Genomic DNA, 23,046 nt, shown 5'->3' with positions numbered 1-23,046 from the left:
GGGGGTGGGGGGGGGGACACCAGCCCTGCGACCTCGCAGCCAGTTAACTCCACTCCCCACCCCAGCGGGAGGTTCCCCAACTTGGGAAGACGGCGGTGGTGCGGGGACGCAAAGTAGACGGCGAGGAAAGGAGAGGGAGGGCAGGAAAGCAAATCTAAGTCCCAACCTCTGCCTCACCAGCCACTCAATGCTGGCCGGGCGCCCAGACTCTCCCACATCCCGGTTCAGATCTCGGAAGACGGCGAGGGAGGAGCGCGACCAGGGGGCCGGGCGGGGCCTGGCGAGCCGGAGAGAGGGAGGAGCCTCGCCGAGAGCCTCGCCTCCCGCCCCTCTCTTCTTCTAATCTCACCATCAATCTCTCACACATATATTTATTTTTTCTCAAATTCCCCTCCCTCCCCCACAACGAACCACCATAATAGGTCTGCTGCACATGCGTATTGCATGCAGGGGGTGGGTTTGTATTTTCAGACCTTTCGCAAAGAAACTACCAGAATTTTCCGCACCACCCACAATCATTCCCCACCCCCACCACCAAGGAATCACATCTATATATTATGTTATATTATTTCTCTAGACTTGCCAGAAGAGGGAGGGCGAAGAAATGAGTTTTGGGCTTCCTGCTCCCTTCCCCCATCAGCACGAGTGCTATTATTTTAAACGTTTAACAATGTAAGGAGACTGGAGAGGGGGGAAGGGGAAAAATTGGTCTTGGGTAAGAATGTAAAACAAAATGGTGAGAATCAAAGACGTCAGAATGACAAACAATAGGGACCTCTAACGCCTATCAGTTCATTTTATAGAGAAAAAGGTGGGGGGGGCAGCCCAAACAAATTGCCTCAGAGGAGGATTATTTTGCCCACACTTATGTAGACAGAAATAATGGGCAGACTAAAAATATTTTGCCAAAGTTTTACCTCACAAAGTCATCTGAGGGGGTATATCTGGGTCACTTGTTTGACTTGGAGGGCTAAAAGGGAAGTAAAACTGCCCTGCCAGAGAGAGGAGGTGGGTTTTCATTTCAGATATACAATTTTTAAAACATTTGACGACGCTTAGAAAGCAGAGGGAAAAGGGGAGGGAGTACTGACACAAAGACCCATCTCGACCTCAGATTCTCTCATGCACTCCTCTTTACAGACCCAAATCCGGAATCAAAAGCCCCCAAATACCCCATTCTAAGTTCGGAATACATAAATGGGAGAACTGCACATGCCCTAACTTAACGTGACATCCTTGCTTTCTCTTTAGCACCTCTGCTGTCTTCCAGGTAACCCCCTGCCCACAGTTCTTTATTCCTTTTCCCTTTTGCAAAATCAGTGGGCTCTCTCGGGATAACTTTTTAAAAACTTTTCCCGTTTTCAGACAAGCCCGGGAGGGGGGAAGTGGACTTTATCCTGTTTCCATTAGATACCCCCTCCCCCCTCCGACCCAAGAAAGTCCCCCCCTCCCCCGCTTCAGTCCCTCAAAGGCTGTCTCCACTAGACAGGAACATTTCCCACAGAAGCCACACAGATCAATATGACAGTTTTACAAAGAGTATGATGTTAGACGTTTTAAAGTTTGGTGCATTTGTGCTGCAAGGCATCCAGAGGCCTGGGGGGGTGACCACCCGAAAGATGTTCTATCCTGAAAAACACTAGCAGAACACTCTAGAGGGTGGCCAGAGTGGGGCCACTACTGGGCCCCCGACCCGAGGCGGCGGTCAGGCGCCTCCACTGCGGTGCAGAACTGCCTAGACAGTGCGGATGACTTGTCATCCCGGGGGAGGGATGCTGAGTGACGGTCAAGCTGCAGAACAGCTGGGTGGGCAGTTCACGCCCCCCAACGTGGTCAGGGTGTGGGTGGTTTCAGCGGGAGAGTGAGTGACAGTGAATGGCAGCCACGTGAGAGTCACAGCTGGGCGGCTCGGCCACCCCAGACTGACAGGGTCATGGGGTGGGGGGGGGGGAAGTGCACTTGACACAAAAGAGCCCAGAGCAGAGGAGAGATAAAGGGGGTGGGTTGGGGGCATCTGATGTCCCAGACACTCTCCTCTCGCTCTCCAATCTCCAGTGGCTGCGCTCCCCAGTAGGAGCAGGGGAGAGGGGGCCGGGGCCAGTCTCATTTCAGTAAGTGGTCTGCATGGACTGTGGCCACCACCTGCCCCTAGTCGTCAGCCGCCCGCAAACATTCACACGACCCCTCCCCCACGTGCCACCGCACGCTCCAGAGTTGGCGGGCACCGAAGTCCCCGCAGGTGGGGGGTCCGATGGACACCCGCCACCCCCCACCAGCTTTCCCAACTCCTGACGGGGGGTGGTGAGGGCCACGGTCCGTTCTTCGCAGGCAAACCCCACTTCCCCACGGTCCAACCCCACCGGGGCCGGAGCCCCAGGGGCGCCCGCGCGGCCGCCCCTCCCCCACGCGCCCCTCCCCCACGCCGCCGTCCGGCCGCCAGGGTCTTCGCGGTCCCTCGCGCGGCCAGGGAGGGGGCCCTGGCTTCGCCTCGGCCGTTTCCTGCCTACCCCCTCCCCGCCGAGGGTAAAAAAAAAAATCTCCTCCTCCTCCTCCCCCGAAAGCCGCGACCGAGTGGCCCGGTCCGCGCGCGCAGCTCGCGCCAAGCGCTCTCCAGCCCGGGCGGCGGCAGCGGCGGCGACGGCGGCGGCGGCGGCGGCGGCGGCGGCGGCGGGGGAGGGGTGCGGCGGGGGAGGGGAGGAGGCCTGGCCGGGCGGCCGCTGCCGCCCGCCCGGACCGCTCGGACCGCCCGGACCGCCGCGGGGCGACGGGCCCGAGACGGCGCCCCGCGCCCCGGATTCGCCTCGGCTCGGCCGCGCGGTGGGTGCCTCGCCCCCGCCCGGGCCTCGCGCGCCCGCGGCTCCGGCTCGGGCTCGGGGAGGGAGTCGGCGGCCGCTTACCTGGCGGCGGGGGCGGCGGCGGCGGGGGCAGTGGCGGCGGCGGCGGCGGCGGCGGCGGCGGGAAGAGGTGGCAGCCGGGGGGGCTGTGGCGGTCGCGGCCCCGGTCGTGGCCCGGCCCGCGCCCGAGTACTCCCTCGTCGTCGTCCTCCTCGTAGTCCTCGTCGGCCGCCTCCACCTCCTCCTCCTCCTCGTCGCCCTCTTCTTCCTCCTCGTCTTCCTCCTCCGACACCACCATCTCCTCCTCCTCCTCCTCCTCGTCCCTCAGAGGGGAAGCCATCCTGTGGCTCTGGCCCCCCCACCACCCCCCCACCCACCGCCCGCCCGCCTCCCCCACCGCTACCACCTCCTCCTCCTCCTCCTCCTCCTCCTCCTCGGCGGCGGCGTCCTCGTCCTCCTCCTCACCGCCTCCCCCAGCCCCCCAAACCCCCGGGCCACCCCCCTCCGAAACCCCCCCTCGGGGCCGCCGTCTGACGAGGGGGGCCAAACCACCCTAAAAATTTTTCTTGGAAAAAAATTGAGGACTTTTTTTTCCTTCTCTCTTCCTCCCGAGAGAACAAGAGAGCGGGATTAAAAAATATATATATATATAAAAGTTTTCGACTTCTCTCTACCCCCCTCTTCGTGGCTTTAAATATATTTAAATTCTGAGGGGGGCGCTCAGAAATATTTCTCAGAGCTGAGGCACTAAGATGGCCGCCTGGAAATTATTTTTAAAACAACCCCCCCTCCAGCACCGCCACCCCCTCCATGAAGAAAGGGAGAGGGGGAAAAAATCCCCTTTTAAAACAAAATGGCTGGCTTAATATTTCATTTTTCACCCCCCCATTCTCCTCCCTCTTATACCCCCATCTCCAAGCCTCTACCCAGAAACCCACAAATTTCTCCCTTTTTTCATAACTGATTAGTGCACAGATTAATAGAGATATTTTCCTTGTGTACTGAGTGTGTGTGTGTGTGAGTGAGTGAGTGAGTGTGTGTGCGTGTTGGGGGGGGCATGAAGGATTTCTGCATAAAACAAAAATGGCTGCTGTGACTAACTCCCCCCTTATAAAAAAATATTTGAGGGGGGGGCATTAATCAGTACTCATGCTCAGTCTGACATCAGCATAAATTGTTAAAGGTTAACTAGTTAGATACTAGTCCAACTAGATTTAATTTTTTTCTTTTCTTTACTAGTCTCTTCCTCCCCACCTCCCTTCTCTTAAAGAAAAGCTTTTTTTTTTTTTTTCTGAATACTTCAGAAGGGAGTGGTTTGATGTGAAGGTTTTTTTTCCCCTTCAGGCATTGAAAAGGAAAAAGATGAAATATATGTTTATATATAACTCTGTTTCTACATACCTCATTAAAGTCAAAACGCATTTAATTGTGTAGGTATCTTTTAAGTGAGAAGCGGTACTGGATTTTTTTTCTTTCTTTAAAAAAGTGATAGAAATCCTAGTGACTTTTGGGGGAGAGATATGAATAGATACGATGATTGAGTTTTTTTCAAAGGAGTCCATGTTTGATTCTCCCCTTTGCCCAGCCTTTTCAGTGATTTATAATTGTAAATTTTATCCTCACTCTTTTCTCCTTTACCTCGTTCTACCCTCCCCCAATCACTTGAATATAAAATTAATCGGACTTGGGAAATTAATTTAGGAGTAAATAGAACAGATTTTTAGAATAAAAGAGAAAGTTAAGTCTGAAGATTGTGAAATTATTTTCTCTTTTCTCCCATTTCAGTATATTTCCCTTCCTCCATGATCTCCAACACTGATAAAGTGGAAGAAACTGAGGTACCAAGAAACAGAAAAGTAACTGGGACTGAAAAAGAGAAAGAGGTAGGGGATTACATTCACATTTTACATTTGACTTTCTGACCTACAGTTTCCCACTATACACCAATGTTTATCTTTAAAGTGATACCAGGAATCAAATGGAAGGTTGAAAAGGAGTCCAAAAGTAGCTTTCTCATCCAGAGATTTGGTCATAGTAGTCATGAAATAAACCTTGCCAGTTGAGTGGTGCTTGCAAAGGAAGGAGGGCAGATAGCTCATGTTCAATGCTGTTTCATTCTTGTCATCCTTTTTCTTACTACTCCAGTTTCCTCCCATATTTTTGATCTCACTTTGACCTTTCCCTTGCTTCCCAACACATGCCTGTGGAATCATTTCTCTCCTGGGTTGTTTCTGTATCTCTTGAGTATAGCTACCAGCCACTCAGCAGCCCCTGCAGGGTTTGGGAACACCTTTAAGAGGAAGGGGTGGGTAGGCAGCAACCAGAAAATAATAGTGACAGGCATATTTTTACTTACAAGGCTTAAATATTCTTTATTGATGTGCCACTCTTCAGCCCCAGCTAATGCACTTTATTGAGCACTGATTTCCATCTTCTTCTTAACCTGAACTTTGGAATTCTCCTGCCTTAGCTCCCATATCATTCCTGTACTGAGTGTAACTCCTCTATTTCTCTTCCATTTGATTTTATTAAGTCTCCTTTCTCAGACCCTCTGTACTAGTTCATCTGGGTATCCCCTCCTTTCTGTATATGGGCGTCCGTGTATGTGTGTCTTTATTTTTCATCGAGACTTTCTCATCCCTTGATGCTCAGGCCCTGTCACCTCTAAGTGACTTTCCATCTCTGTCTTCTTTCTGTTTACGTCTGTCTTCCCAGCTTTTGACTGCGTATGCCTCTTCCTCATGTGTGCCTGACTCCCCCTCTTTCTGGCCCCTCTGCATGTGTATGGGAAGAGTGTCCCCACGTGCATGTGGGCAGCCCTGCACATCATGGTGCACCGCAGTCTCTCCGCCTGTGCGCCCTCTTCCTCTGTGCTGAGCGCCTCTGCCTGCCTGCCACATGAACCATGAGCTGCAGGTGTGGGTGGCTAAAGGTGGCCATGTGCATCCCTGTACACACATTCATCATTCTCTCGAGTGTGCTTTGCATATGGATCTGTTCATTTGCCTGATTCTCCCTCTTGTCCAACTCCTCTGCCTGCCTGCATCTCCTGTTCTCTTTTCTCTCCCTACTGACCCCATGATTTTTCTTTTCTCTCCTTGTTTCCCCCTGCCTCCCTACCTGCTTGCTCCTATTATGGTGTCTGCCTGCCTGCCTGTCTGCTCCTCCCTGACTGGCTGGCAGCCTTTTTCTCTCTCTGGTTGTCTGTCTGCTTCTCTGGCTGTTTGCCCACCACTCTCTCTCTAGCCATCTGTCTCCCCGCCTGCCTGTCTCTATCACTTTTTTAGTCTCCGTCTCTTGGTTTGTCTACCTTCCAGGCCCTACCATGGTTCCTTGTCTTGGTTTGCCTCTTATCTTGCCCTTCTACTTGTTCCTTCTCTTCTTTATGCCTATTTAGTTCACCCTATCTCCTTGCCTCCCTTCATGTCTGTCTTCTTGCTTGTCTACCCTACTTGTTTGCTGCTCTCCCAGTTTAATGCTTTTATCTTTTCAGTATGTCTGTTTATCAGCTTTTTCTCCCTAGACTTCCCCTATCCCAACATCCCATCAGTGTTTATGGTCTCACTACCACAGACCTGTCAGTGACCCCCTTGCCCCAAAACTTGCCTTCTTGCCATATCCCTTACCCGGCCTCTTTGACTGCTTGCCTCTGTTTCAGTTTTCTTTTTCTTTTTATATTTCTGGTTCCTCACATAGTCTGCCTACCTCAATCTTTTTGCCATTTTCCCAGTCTCTCCTTGTCTTTTTGTTTTCCTGTTTTCTATCTACTTAGCTGGCTCTCGTTGTCCCCATCTCTGCTTGCTTTTTTTTCTTATTCTTTTTTTCTATCAACGTTTAAATAGATAGTGCATACAATAGGGCATCCCAAGTGAAGCAGTGGTAAAGAATCCCACAGTGGTAAAGAATCGGCCTGCTGATGCAGGAGGCACAGGAGATGCGGGTTCTATCCCTGGGTGGGAAAGATCCCCTGGAGTAGGTAATGGCAACTGACTCCAGTATTCTTGCCTGGAAAATTCCATGAACAGAGGAGCCTGGCGGGCTACAGTCTATGGGGTCGCAAAGAGTTAGATACGATTGAGCACGTGCGTGTACACACATACACACGCAGTACAAATTTTTTATAGAACTAAAAGTATTCTGTGTAAGAGTAAGCATAAGCCTCCCTCCTATCCCTTTCTTCCCCTCCTCAGAGATAGTGTGCATTCCTTGGATCTTGTTTGAGAGAGGAATCTATACATATATGTCTGTTTGCTTTTTGCTGTACTCCTTTATTCTCTCCCAGTTTTGCTGTTTGCTTCTTCCTGTCAGTCTGTCAGTATTCCCTCCTACCTCACTGGGCTTATCGTTCCTTGCTTCTTGTCTTTTTGATTCTGTTTTATGGCACTTGTCTTTTTGATTGACTGCTTGCTAGTTACATGCTTTTACTACCAGCACCTGAGGTGTGCTTAGGAAGGGCCTGCTGTCTCCTAATATCCTATTCTGCGCTGCGTCATGAGTTATCCCAATGACTGCACAGCATTGCTGGTGAAACCATTGGTGGTACTGAAAAATACCTTACAAATATAGGAATGGTTAACTAGTACAGATGGTTTGTAAGCTGAGCTCACATGCACATGGAGTAGACAGGGTCCCATTCTCCTTTGCCCAAGTCTATATGAATTCTTTAAATGAATATGAATCTAGATCCTTTCAGGCTCAGCAGCACCCTTAGGCTGTTGATCTAGATCTGTTCAAGAAGTTTGTCTTCCTCCTAGTCTAAAAGATTTTGCTTCTTGTTAAAACTTTCTCCCTTTTTCATCCTTCCTTCTGACTCCTCTCACGTGTCACCTTAGAGATGTTATAACTCCTTGGGGTAAGCAGAGACAACAGCCTGTATCCAGGTCTCCTCAGAAAAATGATGCTAAAACTTTTACACACAGTGCACTGTTCTTTCATTTCTGCTTTTTCACTGCCTGTATTCCTGAATTTAACTGTTTCAGCCTTTGTTTCTCTCTTTTTCCCTCTTTCTTACTTCTCTTTTCTTGGTTCTCTTTCCTCTTAACTGTCTTGGTCTCCATTCTCGCCTCTTTCTGATTGGCCACCTCCCTCTCTTCTGTCTGATTGGCTTGTATCCCTCCATCACCCCATCTGTCTACTGGATTCTCCCTGTCTGCTTGCAGTAATGTATGTGATAGCACTTTATAAAGCAATGTGTGGTATAAAACGCTATTATCACTTTATCTCTTTTTTGAACTTACTGCTTTTCTTTCTTAGCCTGATTTCCTTCTTTCTCTTTCCCCCTTTCTGTTCTTCTGTCTGCATCCCTCTTGGTGATTTTGCCTGCCTGTGTCAGTAATCCTTTCTCTCCTTGTCAGCCTGTCTGTTTTTTTTGCCATCCTTCTTCTCTGTCTGTTTGGTTCTTGTATCTCTTCTGTGTTTCCAGGTTCCTCTTTATTGTCTTTTAGCTGTCCATCCTGTCTGTCCTTAGTCCTTTTGTTTGTGCCTATGTGTCTTGCTGTCTCTAGCTGCTTGTCTTCCTGCCTGTCAGTTCCAGAGTGGGCACCACTTTCTGCCTTTTTCTATCTTTCTGTACTTCAAAAAATAAAAAGAAAATAAAAAATTAAAATACCATATGACTAATTGGTAGGAGAGATTTTTTTATTTTTTTAATGAAAGACCATTAAGGTGAGAACAAGGAACTCAGGAGTGCAGTTGTCAAATGCAAACCAGAAGTTACATGCCCACCGCTGGTGCAAAAAAAAAAGAACAAGAAAAAAATTGTAAGGGACTCTGAAGCCAATAATAAGATTAAAGCAAAAGCTAGAAATATCCAGAGCTATAGTTGCTAGCCTTTTTTGTATCATAGAAAGTTATAAACCCTTTCCCCAGAAAAACAGTGTCTACACAAAATAGAACATATATGATCCTGAAACCTATGGAGCCCAGGTTACAACTCTGATGTAGGAAACCAATGAGAATGATTGATAGAGCAGAGGCATGAACTCATGCAGCAAGCAGATCAAAGGACTGAAAAAGCACTTTGCAGTTTTATGATTTTTCTACCAAATGAGATGTTAAAGCGATTTCTAGTTGTCTTTTGAAATATATAAGTTAGTGGTAATAATGAAAGGCATGTAAATGCTGAGGATTTTCTAGACTTAACCATGGAATTTTAAAGATAGAAGGTCATCCAAACCAGTGTTTCCCAAATGGCTAAGTACGATTGCCACTGGTCCTTTCCTGGGAAGCCCTGTCCTTTGTTCTGCAATTATATATTTATTATATTTATATAAAATAGGTAATATGCTATATTTATATGTAACAAATCCGTAATATATGTGTATATATCTATACATGCTAATGTATTTAACAGTATATTTATTTAAAATGTCTTTTCTAAAAATAAGGTAGATCTGTGTGGAAGGATGTCCATGATAGATTTTACAGAGAGAGAAGAGAAAGGAAATGAATTTTTATACTTCTGTACAACTTGAAAATTTTTCAGCATACAGGTACTGCTTTTATAGTTACAAAATATTTTTAGTATCTTTCTATGAGATAATGGTGATGGATATATATGGATGGATAATGGTTTGGGTTTTGTTGCTCTTAATATCATTATTTAGCATAATAAAAAACAATTCCATGTTGATCACTAATTTTATTTTTAATGTTTTACTGGTCACTGTAATCTAAAAGTCTGGGATCTACTGCTTTAATCTAACTTCTTGATTTTGTGAAGAAAGAAATCTCAGTCCTTCATACATCATAGTTATGACTTGCCATATTTACATGCTACCTATACTGTTATATGTATACTGTTTTTCTTTAAGTCAATTCACTTTTCTTTAACTTAAATGGTCTTTAAACAGTAAATTTTATATTAATAATCCCATAAATCCTTGATTTGATGGGTTATTATAATTTTCTCAATTTATTTTAAAATACAGATAATCATTGAAAAGTCCATAAAAATAAAAGCAACCTGCGTGCTACCAATGGTATAAGTACTGTGTTTTAGGAGACATCACCTGAATTTTGTAGGTACAGAAATGGGCCCAGATGGTGAAAGGATTGCCCAAGATCAAATTAATTGTTAGGGACAGAAGCAGAACTTGAACCTGTATCTTAAAATTTCTAGTCTGCTGTTCTTTTTTCTGTCTACTAAATGACTTCTAAGTCAATGGATATTTTAGGGTGTTGTTTTTAAGGAAGTAATATGTAGAATTCATGGTCAAATTATTACCTTATTATCTGTTTAACAGCTCTACTACAGAACTGGCAATAGTCAGTTTAATTGTAAGTACATTACTAAACTTACATGTTTTCTGATACAGAGTTCCACCTCTTATCATCTGCGCTAGAGAAACAACCATTATTACACTTGTGCATGAGGTGAAAAGTACAAAGATGTTCATTACAACACTGTTTGTAATAGCAAACAATTAGAAACACTCTAAATCTCCAACAGTACTGAATAACTACACAGCAATCAAGAAAAATGAGTTTCATCTACATAGTAAGATTCCTTACTGTATTGTTGAATGGAAAAAAAGCATGCTGTAAAACAATATAAACATTATGATATCATTTAATTTAATTCAAAGAAACTAAAAACAATACTATATGTTTCAAGAGATACATTTACATGTATATAAATTCCTTTAAAAAATTCTGGACATGTACATACCAAATTGGTCTCAGTGGTTACTTTTAGGAAATAATAGTCAAGATATTTAGCTTTATTAATAATTTTGAATTTTTACAATGAGAACGTATCATCTGTTGCTTGTGTAAACAAATTTATGTAGCCTAATAGCAACACACTCCAGTATTCTTGCCTGGAGAATTCTATGGATAGAGGAGCTTGGCGGACTACAGTCCATGGGATTGCAGAATCCTACACAACTAAGAGACTAACACTTTCACTTTCAATGATTACATTAACAAATGAAGCCAAATGGGACAGAAAGTAGTGTGATTTCTCTAAAGAAATCATTTCCCACTCATCTCTTTAAAGAGAAAAGTATGAAAACAAAGTATAATCAGTGTGTGTAACATAGTTAGATTTTTGAGAACAACAGTGATGTTCTAGTTTAAAAACTAACTAAAATATTAAGGGTAGAAAAGAAAGTTATAGAAGAACATATATAATATGGTACCATTGATGAAAGGGAAAAAATGTGAATTTTCATAGAATATTCCTAGAGAAATACACAAGAAAACTGTAGTCATTACCCCTGAGAAGGGAAACATTTTTTCATTATGCATCTTTTAAAGCAACTTGAAAAATTTTAGTGACCAAGGGATTAGTTAGGAGGATGGAAGAGAACCGTTTGAGGTCAGACATAAGCACACAAAAAAAGATATGTGGTAGTAAAAATAAAGTAAAGAAAAAAGAGCTCTTAGGGAGGGAAGGATTTTCAGATGTAGTTGTACTTGAAGTAGGCCCCAAAAGATAACTAAGATTTATATGGCAGAGAGGAGGAAGAGCAGTTTTAAGTTGAGTAGGAAAGCAAGTCGGAGTAGGCAATGGCACCCTACTCCAGTATTCTTGCCTGGAAAATCCCATGGACCGAGGAGCCTGGTGGGCTGCAGTCCATGGGGTCACTAAGAGTCGGACATGACTGAACGACTTCACTTTCACTTTCCACTTTCATGCATTGGAGAAGGAAATGGCAACCCACTCCAGTGTTCTTGCCTGGAGAATCCCAGGGACGGGGGAGCCTGGTGGGCTGCCGTCTATGGGGTCGCACAGAGTCGGACACGACTGAAGCGACATAGCAGCAGCAGCAGCAGGAAACCAAGTAGTATGTGGACCTCATCTAGCTAGAGTAGTAAGTTCATGATAGGAGGTTTTTAATTTAAAAAATATATTATTGAGAACTATTTCACAGGTTCAAAAGAGTATGTATCACATGTATCAGCCACAGAGAATGTTAAAATGAATACATATATCCAGTATTAGTTTAATAAATACAGCATTAGTAATGTCTTTATTTTTAAAATAATTTGTGTATTTATTTATTTGGCTGTGTTGGGTCTTAGTTGCAGCATGTGGGATCTTTCACTGAGGAACGTGCTCAGTAGTTGAGACTCAGGTTTAGTTGCCCCACAGCATGTGGGGATCTAAGTTCCCTGACCAAACCCAGGTCTCCTGAATTGGAAGGTGGATTTTTAACCACCAAACCACCAGGGAAGTCAACATTAGTAATATATTCAAAGCCTCATAGTGGTCTTCCTTTCCTACCCTACCCTACCAGGATCCTGAATTCTGTGTTATCATTCACTTGCTTTTTCTCTATGATTAGTTCCATTCCTACCTGTAGCTTTTTTTCTTTTTAATATAAGTATAGTTGATTTACAATATTTCAGGTATATAGTAAGAAATTTGCTGGCAGTCCCATAGTTAAGACTCCCAAGTTTCCAATGTTGGGGGCACCAGTTTGATCCTTGGATAGGGAACTAAGATCCCACAAAATATATAAACAAAAAGTCTACATTCAGGTGTACAGCAAAGTGATTCAGTTATAAATATATATATATCTTTTTCAGATTATTTTCCATTATAGATTATTATTATAAGATGTTGAATATAGTTCCCTGTGCTATATACAGTAGATCCTTGTTAATCTGTTTTATATACAGTACTGTGTATCTGTTAATGCCAAATTCCTAATTTATCCCTCCTCCCACCTGTAATTCTTAATTTTGAAAAACTTCAACAGAAAAGTTGGAGTGCAATGAATATCCATTTACTTTTCACTTAGATTTACTAATTTTTAACCTTTTGCCACAATGACAGGATTACATGAGCAAATGCTTATGATCTAATGTTAATTGCATAAAACAATACAAAGTCATGTATGTAGTATAGTCATGACTATGTAGGAAAATATTAGAAGGAAGTGGTTAAGATGTTAATACTCATTTCTGCTGAGTAATAGGAATAAGTGATTTTTGTTTTATATCTTTATGATGTTCTACCTGGAATTTTCTGTAAACAACACATATTCTATATGTGTTATAGAAAAAATTTTTTAAATTTGTTAAAAATACATGGAAAGAGAATAGGAGATAGTATCAAACATTCGTTCATAAAGTTTGGTAGTCCCAAAAAGTTAGTTTAAAACACAGTAATATGGAAAATAAATCTGGGTTCAGACGTTATACATCACTGACCCGATGGACATGAGTTTGAGCAAACTCTAGGAGATAGTGAAGGACAGGGAAGCCTGGCGTGTTGGTCACAGAGAGTTGGACATGACTTAGTGACTGAACAGCAACACAGACCTTGTATCTGAAGAAATCTAATTCTTTTTCTCCAAGGTTGTTTCCAGATTCACCCATCTTCTGTGAAAAGCCCCTATTTCTTTAAGGCTCCAGTAGTCTGACTGTTAGACCCCTCCACTTCTCTCCCTTGCTGTCATCTGTTTTCCTCCTTTATTGAAGACTGACCCCTGGCTCCATCCTGCCCTTGATATCCTATCTAGAGAGCTTTCTCGCCATTCCACTTTTCTCTCCCGCCTCTAGGAACTAGTAAATTCTTACCTCTTCTGAAAAAAATAGTACTTCTTCTGAAATATTAAATTCAAGCCTCTTACTTTGGCTGCAGCTTTCTATCCTTCCAGCTCTCTCTTTTATTCACTATTCTTGGACCCATGAGACCCTGTAACACCTTAATTCTTCCATTTTGTCCTAATCAGCTCTACCATGTTCTCATATACTTATGGGAGACAGATCATCAGATGAGAACTCCCTTGAAATACTGACACTAAAACTACATATTTAACTGTATTCATATTCATCCTTTCCTCCTTCCTGTTCTGTCCAAAGCTAATACCTACACTTGGGCTCCCAGCCTTGCCACCTTCCCAGCTGTAATGATTAATAGTGATCCCCTAACTCTCCTTTGTCTCCCATTCTACTTGCTCCTTGCCAACCATATTTATTTTCTTTCTCTTAACAATGTAGGTTTTTAAAATATTTATTTATTTATTTGGCTGCACCGGGTCTCAGTTGTGGCATGCGGGATCTAGTTATCTGACCAGGGATTAAACCCAGCCTCCTGCATTGGGCATACGGAGGCTGGGCCACTGGACCACCACAGAAGTTCCCCCCAACTACATTTAAATGTATTCAAATCTCAACTAACTTTAAAAGAGACGGTCTGGACCCTTTAGCTGCCACCCTCCCTCACTGCTATGCCCACTCATAGCCACACTTCCTGAAAGAATTCTCTACACTCAAATGGTCTACCTTTCTTGCCCGCTCATTTTCCAACCCTCTGCCCAGCCTCTCTTTGAAAATTGCTTTCATAAGATAACCAACAACCTGGTTACTAAATTAAGAGGAAATTTCTGAGTTCTTAACTTGAACACCTGCTTCTTGAAAGAACTTTTGTGATCTGTGTGAGTCTGGGATCCCACATCTGCTCATCCTTCTATTGCTGCCTTTTACCTAAAACCTTTTCTTTGCTCTTCATTGAGCAAAGGGGATACCTTGGCAGAAAAGGAAGGGACTTTCCTGGCAGTCCATGGTTGAGACTCTGCACTCCCGGGAGAAAAAAAAAAGGAAGATTTATCTCCAAACTTTTATCTTTGTCTTCTGCCAGTTTCTGACCTTGCTGCTTAGTCCCTCATCAAGGGATCAAACCTGCTCCCTCGGCAGTGAAAGCACAGAGTTCCAACCACTGGACTGCCAGAGAATTCCCTTCCATTTTCTTTTAGACCTGCTTTGATTGATCACTATGATAGAAACTGAATATAACAATTCTATACAAAATAGCAAAAACTGAACATCTTTTCCCCTTTCACAATACCTTTTTCGTATTTCTTAATAGTTTCTTGTTGACTGGCCAGCCAGGATGCCTCAGTTTCCATCCGTTGTTAAGCCCTGGCTGTTTGAGCAGAACTGCCCTGACACCTTTCCTGCAGAGCCCCAAGCTGTTCTCCTGCTCCTTTGCCTGCTCATGGGCCCTTTCACCACCTAGCTCTCTGGATAGGAAGAGTAATTTTAATTTCAGAGTAAACTGGATGTGATTAATAAATTAAAATTAATTTTTAAAAAATGCCATGTTCCAAAACTGTATAACTCCTAATAGGTGTTCCATAGCCAAGTAAGGAAGAGTTTGAGCATCTGAAATTAAGTTCTGCCACTCACTAACAGTGACCCTGGGGAAGCAGCTTATAGGACGCGTCTCAGCTCCCTTATCTGTCAAGCAGGGATATAGTGCTTGCTTCACCAGGCCGCAGCGAAGATCAGTGAGCTAAGTTACATAAGGTACTGGCTGTAAGGCACTTGGTAATAAGTAACTAGTGTTCTGAACAATCACGTGTACTATTAGCCATTTCTCACTTCAGAGAGATCCACTTAAGATGCTTGTAAGGTGTGAGGTTTCACGACCCCGGTTATGAGCAGCATCTTAAACTGAAGGAGCAAAGGGCTGACTTTAATTATTTCTGTTCCCAACAGTTGGCTCTATTTCCTCACTTTCCTCTGCTTTATTTAAATAAGCTCAGTTCTAGTGTCATGTGAAACAAACCACATTTTATTATGCTCAGTTCTCCTAATGGAGGCACAAACATTGTTGTTAGGTTGGAAACCAGTTAGTCACAGACATGGTCTACTAATTTTCCAATCATGACAGATGTTACCTGGATGCTAAATAATGTCGAATCTCAGGAAATCCCAAGGAAAGAATTCATTAATAAATAAGGAATGGATTGCATAAGGAAAGGGAAAGAAAACGAAAAATGTTGAGTGTCTGTCCCAAGGACCTTTTATACTGCTAGGCATTTCCCCATCCCTTATCATATTTAATCTTAACAACAGTGTAAGGTAACTTCTTGTTAAGTGAGCATGACCTGGTTTATGCCTGTTGTTCTTAGTGCATCTCTACTTCTTTTGTTCATGTTTTGTGATTGAAGAAATGGAACCTAAATGAAGGATATTCTGTGTGTAGTTAAGAAGCCAGAAAGCTCCTTCCTCTGCAGCTGAAATTCTGTGAAGACCTCATTCATGCCTCATCCATCTACCATCTTCTCTAAGGCACCACTGCTTTGCTGTTGCTAAATCTGTTGATGCTCAAGTCCTCACCTTACTTGACTGTGTGAGGTTTCACACTGTTGACTGTTCTCTCCTCTCAAATACTCTCTCTTTGGCTTCACCAGCACCATTTTCCAGGGTCTCTCTTACTACTTTGGCTCATCCTTCTGAGTTTCCTTCTCGTCCTCTCCCTTAGATACTGTTCCTCCCAGGCCTTCTATGTAGATCACACTTTATTCTTGAAGTGATCTCATCTTTGACTTTGGTAGTAGTTACTGCTGATAATTTATTCAGGATCTCATACCACATACCTGGTAAGATCTGGACATCTGTTATTTCCATGCTCCAGAGTTACTTCAGACAGCTAACTAAAAACGCATCATCTTCCTTCCCCATGAGACTCTCCTTCCAATCATTTCCCTCCTCTGTCAGTGAACGCACCATCCTCTTGGTCACCCAGGCCAGAAACTTGGGTGTCATTCTTGACTCCTCCCCCTGCCTTAGACCCTTCCCAGTAAAATACTGGGTTGTGCAATTCTCTCTTGAGTTCATCTTTTCTGACCTCCACTGCCACAAACTTCATGCCAGCCACCTTTCCTCTCTTCCCTGGACTGCTGTAATGGCACCGTCTCCCTGTCTCCACTTTGTTCTTTTTCTCCCCTCCCAGCCATTCTCTCTTGACATTGTAGTCAAGTCACCTTTTCAAAAATGCAATTCTGATCATGACAGTCTCCTTATAAAACCCTTACCTCCAACTTGTATGCTTGAAAGGGTGAATTTTATAGTATGTGAGCCGTATCTTAAGAAAAAAACAAAAAACCTGGTTTACAAAGTCTCACAGGACCTGTTCCCGCCTCAGTGCCTCTTATTGCCCTCTCTCTTCAGGCCTCCTGTCTCTTGTTGGTCTCTTCTTGGTTTACCGTTCTGCACTTCCTTCTGCCTCTGAGCTCTCCACACAACCTCACCTCTAAACTATGCACTCTGTGCTGTCTATTCTTCCTCCCACCCTCTCACCTCTTCGCTTGGCTACTTCCTCCTTGTCCTTCCAGTCTCAGCTGGAGATGCTTCTCCAAAAAGCCTTCTGTGATCTCCCCAGACTGGGATTCAGTTCAGTTCAGTTCAGTCGCTCAGTCGTGTCCGACTCTTTGCGACCCCATGAATCACAGCACGCCAGGCCTCCCTGTCCATCACCAACTCCCGGAGTTCACTCAAACTCATGTCCATCAAGTCGGTGATGCCATCCAGCCATCTCATTCTCTGTCATCCCCTTCTGCTCCTGCCCCCAATCCCTCCCAGCATCAGTCTTTTCCAGTGAGTCAACTCTTCGCATGAGGTGGCCTGGGATTAGGTACTCCTAAAGCATTTCATACTTAGCCCTTTTGTAGTATTTGTAACATTATATGTGTTCACTTTATGAATGTTGAGTAACTGCTCTGGGTTGAGCATGGGGCTGGGTGCTGGATATTGATCATATCTCTGTTCCCCTGGAGCTTATACTCTAAAAAGGGAGGAATATGGACATTAAAGAACAAATTACACTAAATATTTTTATTGTAATTATGATATAATTATGATGTTTCATGGAAACCTGAGAGGGTGTGATGAAAGAGTTGACATAATTAAAGGGACCAGGGAAGACTTCTCTGAAAAAGCGACATTTAAGCAAAGACTTTAAGGGCAGCTGTTGGCCAAGTGATGAGCGGAAGGTGGTGTTCATACAGAGAAACAGCATGTTAGAAAGCCCTGGCAGAAAGGAGCTTAGAGGAGTGTCAGAAACTGATAAAGAGGAACCTGGGGGAGGTGGGGTAGGGGAGGGATGGATTGGGTGTTTCAGATTAGCAGATGCAAACTATTATACATGGGATGGACAAAGAACAAGGTCCTACTCTATAGTGCAGGGAACTATGTTCAGAATCCTGTAATAAACCATAATGGAAAAAATGCAAAAGAATATACACACACTCATATGGGGCTTCCCAAGTGGCACTAGTGGTAAAGAACCTGCTTGCCAATGCAGGAGATATAAGAGACGTGGGTTCAGTCCCTCAGGAAGATCTCCTGGAGGAGAGTATGGCAACCCACTCTAGTATTCTTGTCTGGAGAATCCCATGGACAGAGGAACCTGGGGGGCTACAGTCCATAGGATCTTTGTGTGTATATAACTGAATCACTTGCTGTATAGTAGAAATTAACACAATGTTGTAAATCAACTATAATTCAATAAAACAGATGTAAAATTAAAAAAAGGAGTCTGGAAGAGCCAGATCATGCAGGGCCTTGAGGACAATAGTAAGGGTGTCTGTCCTATGTTTAAAGGCTTTGAAGACTTTAAACGGGGGAATTTTAAAAGCTTCCCCCTAAGGACCTACTGTGTAGCACAGGGAACTCTACTCAATATTCTGTAATGACCTGTATGGGAAAAGAATGTAAAGAGTGGATATATGTATATGTGTAACTGATCCACTTGGCTGTACACCTGAAACTGACACACATTTTAATCAGTTCAGTTCAGTCGCTCAGTCTGACTCTTTGCGACCCCATGGACTGGAGCATGCAAGGCCTCCCTGTCCATCACCAACTCCTGGAGTTTACTCAAACTCATGCCCATTGAGTGGTGATGCCATCCAACCATCTCATCCTCTGTTGTCCCCTTCTCCTCCCACTTTCAATCTTTCCCAGCATCAGGGTCTTTTCAAATGAGTCAGCTCTTTGCGTCAGGTAGCCAAAGTATTGGAGTTTCAGCTTCAACATCAGTCCTTCCAATGAATATTGAGAACTGATTTCCTTTAGGGTGGAGTGGTTGGATCTCCTTGCAGTCCAAGGGACTCTCAAGAGTCTTCTCCAACACCACAGTTCAAAAGCATCAATTATATGCCAGTAAAAAATAAACACAAACAAAATACTTCCCTTGGCTGCTTTGTACAAGTGGAAGCAAGATGACCGGTTAAGAGGTTCACAAACTTCTATGAATCTCCCACTATCCTGTAAGCTCCTTGAGGGCAGAAGTTATGTCTTACTATTTAGTGTATTGTGCCTGATATATTAGCAGATGCTCAGTATTGGGTTCATGAAGAAGTGGATATTGGAGCCAGGATTCCAACTTTGGTTTTCAGAAAGATCAACACCCCACTGCTACCCAAGACTGACTGGATGTCCCTCCTTTTGCCTCCAGGGCATCTGTGGTCAATTGTATTTTCCAAAAATGGCCACAATAATAACTCATATCCAACATGTTTTCATTACAGTGTGACTTTGACACTTCCCACTGAGAAGTGAGGCCTAGTTCCTTCCCCGTGAATTTGAGGTGAGGTTATAAAAAGTGCTTGAGCTTCCTCCTGGTTCTCTTGGGAGACTTGCTCTTGGAACCGAGCTACCATACCTTGAGGAGGCCCACCCAAGCTGAGAAGGGGCCCTCATGGAGAAGAAAGAGCCCATAGATAGCATCAACTTTTCAGCTGTTTGAGCCATTTTCAAAGTGAATTCTCCAGCTTCCAGTAATCTACCCAGTTGACACGTTATGGAGTGAAAATGAGCTGTCCCCACTGAACCCTGCCCAAGTTACAGACTCAGCAAAATAAATGATGGTAGTTGTTTGAAGCTACTTAAGTTTGGGGATGGTTTTAAGCAACAGAAGGTGACTGGAACAGCAGCCTATGTTTGTCATGCAGGGAGGTGATGCCACTCAGCGTGGCCTATTACTATCTTGTTTCAAAGATTGTCTTGTATCTGGTTGAAGTAGACCATTGAGGCAGGTGACAGGAATCCTGGGACTGCATTTTATTGTCACCTTTGATATTTTACTTTTGGGGTCTTTATGATTGTGCTTATGTGTGTACTATTTCAGGGTCAGGGGCTGGGCCATTTTGAGACTCAGATGGAAATTACAGCACTTTTCTCCAAAACAATACACAACTACCATCTCTGCACATGCAGACATAAACACATACACACAATATTTAGAAATAATTTCTGCAGGCCCAGGCTAATTGTGATTTGCCATAATTTTGTCCTTTACCATTCATTTATCTTTTCATGTGTGCATGATGTAGCCCATTGAGTGAGCAAGCTTCCTGCAAAGGATATGTGCATCCAGTGACTGAGGCTTGTGGGAAATATTCGCCAGGTGAATTCTTTGAAGCTGCGCTGATCTACTTAGGATAGGAAACTTTTCTTTCAATATACCACCCCCACCCCACTTCCCTCCAAAACAAGAGACCACCACAAAAGGACCTGAAGCCTACATTCATGTTCTATTTAGAATCTAGGTTTTAGGAATAGGCATTATTTACATACTCTTCAGGCAAATATCATCTTGGATATCTAGAGAACCAAGGTAGTGCCCAGTAGAAAGCTTTATACAAACAAAACAAAACCCACTAAGAATAAATGAATATACTCTATTATCTGAAAATTTGTGATTCTTATCCCTTCCATAGTTCTATGCCTCACCCTGTACACACCCATTCCTGTAATCAGACCCCCTTCATGGCCTATCCCATGAGTTTTATTTCTCAAACTACACTCCTTTTCTGGCATATGCTTATGAAAAAAATTAAAAACAGGAATAAACCTAATGCTAACAGGATAGTGGCCATGTTTTCTCTTTTTTTCTGATCCTTTCCTCCCACCTATGCATTTCCACGGGCTGCCTTTAATCCTAACGTGTTTAGAAGTTGGAAGTGTTTTTCCTCCTCCAGGCCCCTCTCCCTTCACTCTATAGGTGACTACAGCCACCTGGTGGCCATATAGAGAAAAGACAGATCGATTGCCCCAAAAAATCTCTGTGAGGAAGAACTTCTATGGAGTAACTTTTGGTCTTGGATCTATGGCGAGCAAGGAAAGAAACCAGTGGATAGAGATTACAGTTCAGGACCCAGACATCCTATTTCTTGGTCCCATCTTGCCCCCCAGGACACAGCATCCATTCACTAGTTATTACAGGCAGAGGAATTCACTTAACATTTGAGTTCATTCATCAAAATTTATTGCGCAGCAACTGTGTGCCCAGCACTGGGAATACAGCAGTGAACAAGATGGACATGCTATCTGCCCTTGTAAGCTTACAATCTAGCAGCCAGCCAGCCAATTACATCCATAATGCTAACATTACTATTGTAATAAGCACTCTGAAATAGGCCTGGTGCTAAGAGAAGATTTAACAGAAAGTCTTGACCTACATCGAGAAATCAGACAAGGTCGCTGTGAGGAAGAAACACTTTTAGCAAGGTGGGAAATGGAAGAGTGTTGCAAGCAGAGAGAACAGCCTGTGTGCCGGCTCTGAGGCAGAAAGGCATTTAGTGAACAGAAAGCCAGCCAGTGTGACTGGGAGGTAGGGAATGAAGATGGGATGATGCCAGGTAGAGGCTGATTTAAAGACGGATTTTGGATTTAGGATTTTATTCCAGAAGCAACTGGAAGCCCCTGAGATATCTGCAGGAGGAAAGTTAGATGTTTAGGTTTGTTTTTCAGAGCTCACTGTGCTCTGTGTGGAGGCTGTTGTTTAGTCACTAAGTCATGTCCGACTCTTTGCAACTCTGTGGACTGCAGCCTGTCAGGCTCCTCTGTCCATGGGATTCTCCAGGCAAGAATACTGGAGTGGAATGCTATTTACTTCTTCAGAGGATCTTCCCAATCCAGGAATCAATCTGCATCTCCTGCATTGGCAGGTGGATTCTTTACCACTGAGCCACCAGGTCGGACAGAAGTGGATATGGGAGGACTGATTAGGAAGCACTCCAGACCAGAAGTAATGACAGCTTTGAGAAAAGCTAATATCCCAGGGATATTTAGGTGATAGAATCTGTTTGGAGAGTGACTGTGTGTGAGGACAGGGACGTGTGTCTGGCAAAAGGTACTGAAGTAGGAAATTTGGGAAGAGGGGCAAGTTTGGGCAGATCCCATAGGCATAGGCCCTAAGGCTGAGGCTAGAGCAACAGCATAGTTTTGGTTCTCAAATAGTTCGGGGTTTAACTGAGCAAACAAGATACACATGAAACAGCTGCAGAGTTGATGAAACATCAAAATGATTCAGATAATTCATGGATTCTGTCATTACATGGGACTGAATGGAAGCTGTCTCAGTGAATTCAGACACTGCTGAAGCCAAAGGAGGACACAGACATCCCCACCTCTATCCATGCAGTTCCTAATCAGCCCCTCAGCACGCTCCTGTGCAGCCCACCCATTGTCTCCTAGGGGGCCACCTTCCAGGAAGATGTACTAACATCTCCCTGCTTTTTTTTGCCTGAAACTGTCAAGAAATTCACCTATTATTCTCATTTCCCCTTCCCTGCTTAGGTCATAGGGGACTAAATCTGGCCACTGCCCTCCATGGTTATTCTCTTTTGAGAACTTAGTTAGCTTAGTTGACTTAGTTAGCTTCTCTGTTTGCGTCAGCCCTGTCAAGCCCCTTCTTGCATAGTCACCATCTGGCAAGGCCAACCCCGTCTTCCTCACCTTCCCGTCAGAGGCACAGGCCCATCAGGAATATACATGCCAATGCTTCCTTTTTGTACCCCATCCAAAGTGGCCTATCCAATGGCCCTTTCCCACTCTCGTTTTCCTGGAGTCAGTGTATACTCACCTCTGTGCCTCAGAAGAGTAAGAGGAAAGGTTTGCTGTGGGTTTAACCATGAAGTAGCCTCAACAGCTGGTATTTAGCTAACAGTCTTTCCTGTGTCCTCTCTGCCACAGGAGACCTCTGCTAACTCCCTTCCAGAGACAATAACTCCAACAAACAAAGAAAACCACACCATGGCTGACTACACAATAGGCCTATAGGTTCCCATTATGCAGTAAACTGGGACATTGACATATTCTCTTCATATTGAAAAGAACATGGACTTTGGAATTGGGAAGACCTGCATTTACATTCTGGTTGCCAACTAGTATACCTTCTGTGCAATTAAGCTTCTTGTTAAGCTTCAGAAGATTTATCTGTAGAACAGTGGGAATGGTATCTGTCTTACAGGTAGTTATATTAAATGAGCATATATAGCATAATATTTGGCCTGAATTACCTGGTGACCATTCATTTCCCTTTTTCCTCTTCGGTTTCAGCTGCCAAATACTATTCAGAAGAAGGACTAACCAATTTTGTGTGGCCAGTGGCAGACATCGCCTCTTCTTGTCTTTGTAAATCCTATCTTCCTGCAGCCATGCCATTTCCATCATTGCCAGAAAAGTT

The 23,046-nt window shown here is 43.9% G+C and overlaps 1 protein-coding gene and 1 long non-coding RNA gene across 12 annotated transcripts in view; one reads left to right on the top strand and one right to left on the bottom strand.

Annotated features, from left to right (window-relative positions):
- Positions 1 to 3,174, bottom strand: part of CHD3 (chromodomain helicase DNA binding protein 3) — a 25,089-nt gene extending 21,915 nt beyond the window's left edge. For all 10 annotated transcript variants that reach the window (XM_055406269.2, XM_055406310.2, XM_055406278.2 and 7 more), the window contains exon 1: positions 2,898 to 3,174. In XM_055406269.2, the coding sequence (XP_055262244.1) occupies positions 2,898 to 3,174 (277 nt within the window). The remainder of the gene's footprint in view (positions 1 to 2,897) is intronic.
- LOC148774693 (uncharacterized) lies at positions 2,500 to 23,046 on the top strand. 2 transcript variants are annotated; one of them, XR_016035499.1, is made up of 5 exons: positions 2,705 to 2,817; positions 4,620 to 4,717; positions 9,221 to 9,325; positions 22,554 to 22,830; positions 22,920 to 23,046. It is a non-coding gene; the product is annotated as an uncharacterized LOC148774693 (long non-coding RNA). The 2 variants fall into 2 exon arrangements; XR_016035498.1 differs by lacking the exons at positions 2,705 to 2,817; positions 22,920 to 23,046 and adding an exon at positions 2,500 to 2,523 and having other exon boundaries at positions 22,554 to 22,688.

This window comes from Moschus berezovskii, chromosome 20 (genome assembly GCF_049115385.1).
Source record: "Moschus berezovskii isolate FMDL1 chromosome 20, NW_MosBer_1.0, whole genome shotgun sequence".
Classification (NCBI taxonomy): domain Eukaryota; kingdom Metazoa; phylum Chordata; class Mammalia; order Artiodactyla; family Moschidae; genus Moschus; species Moschus berezovskii.
This window is presented reverse-complemented; position numbering and strand designations above follow the sequence as displayed.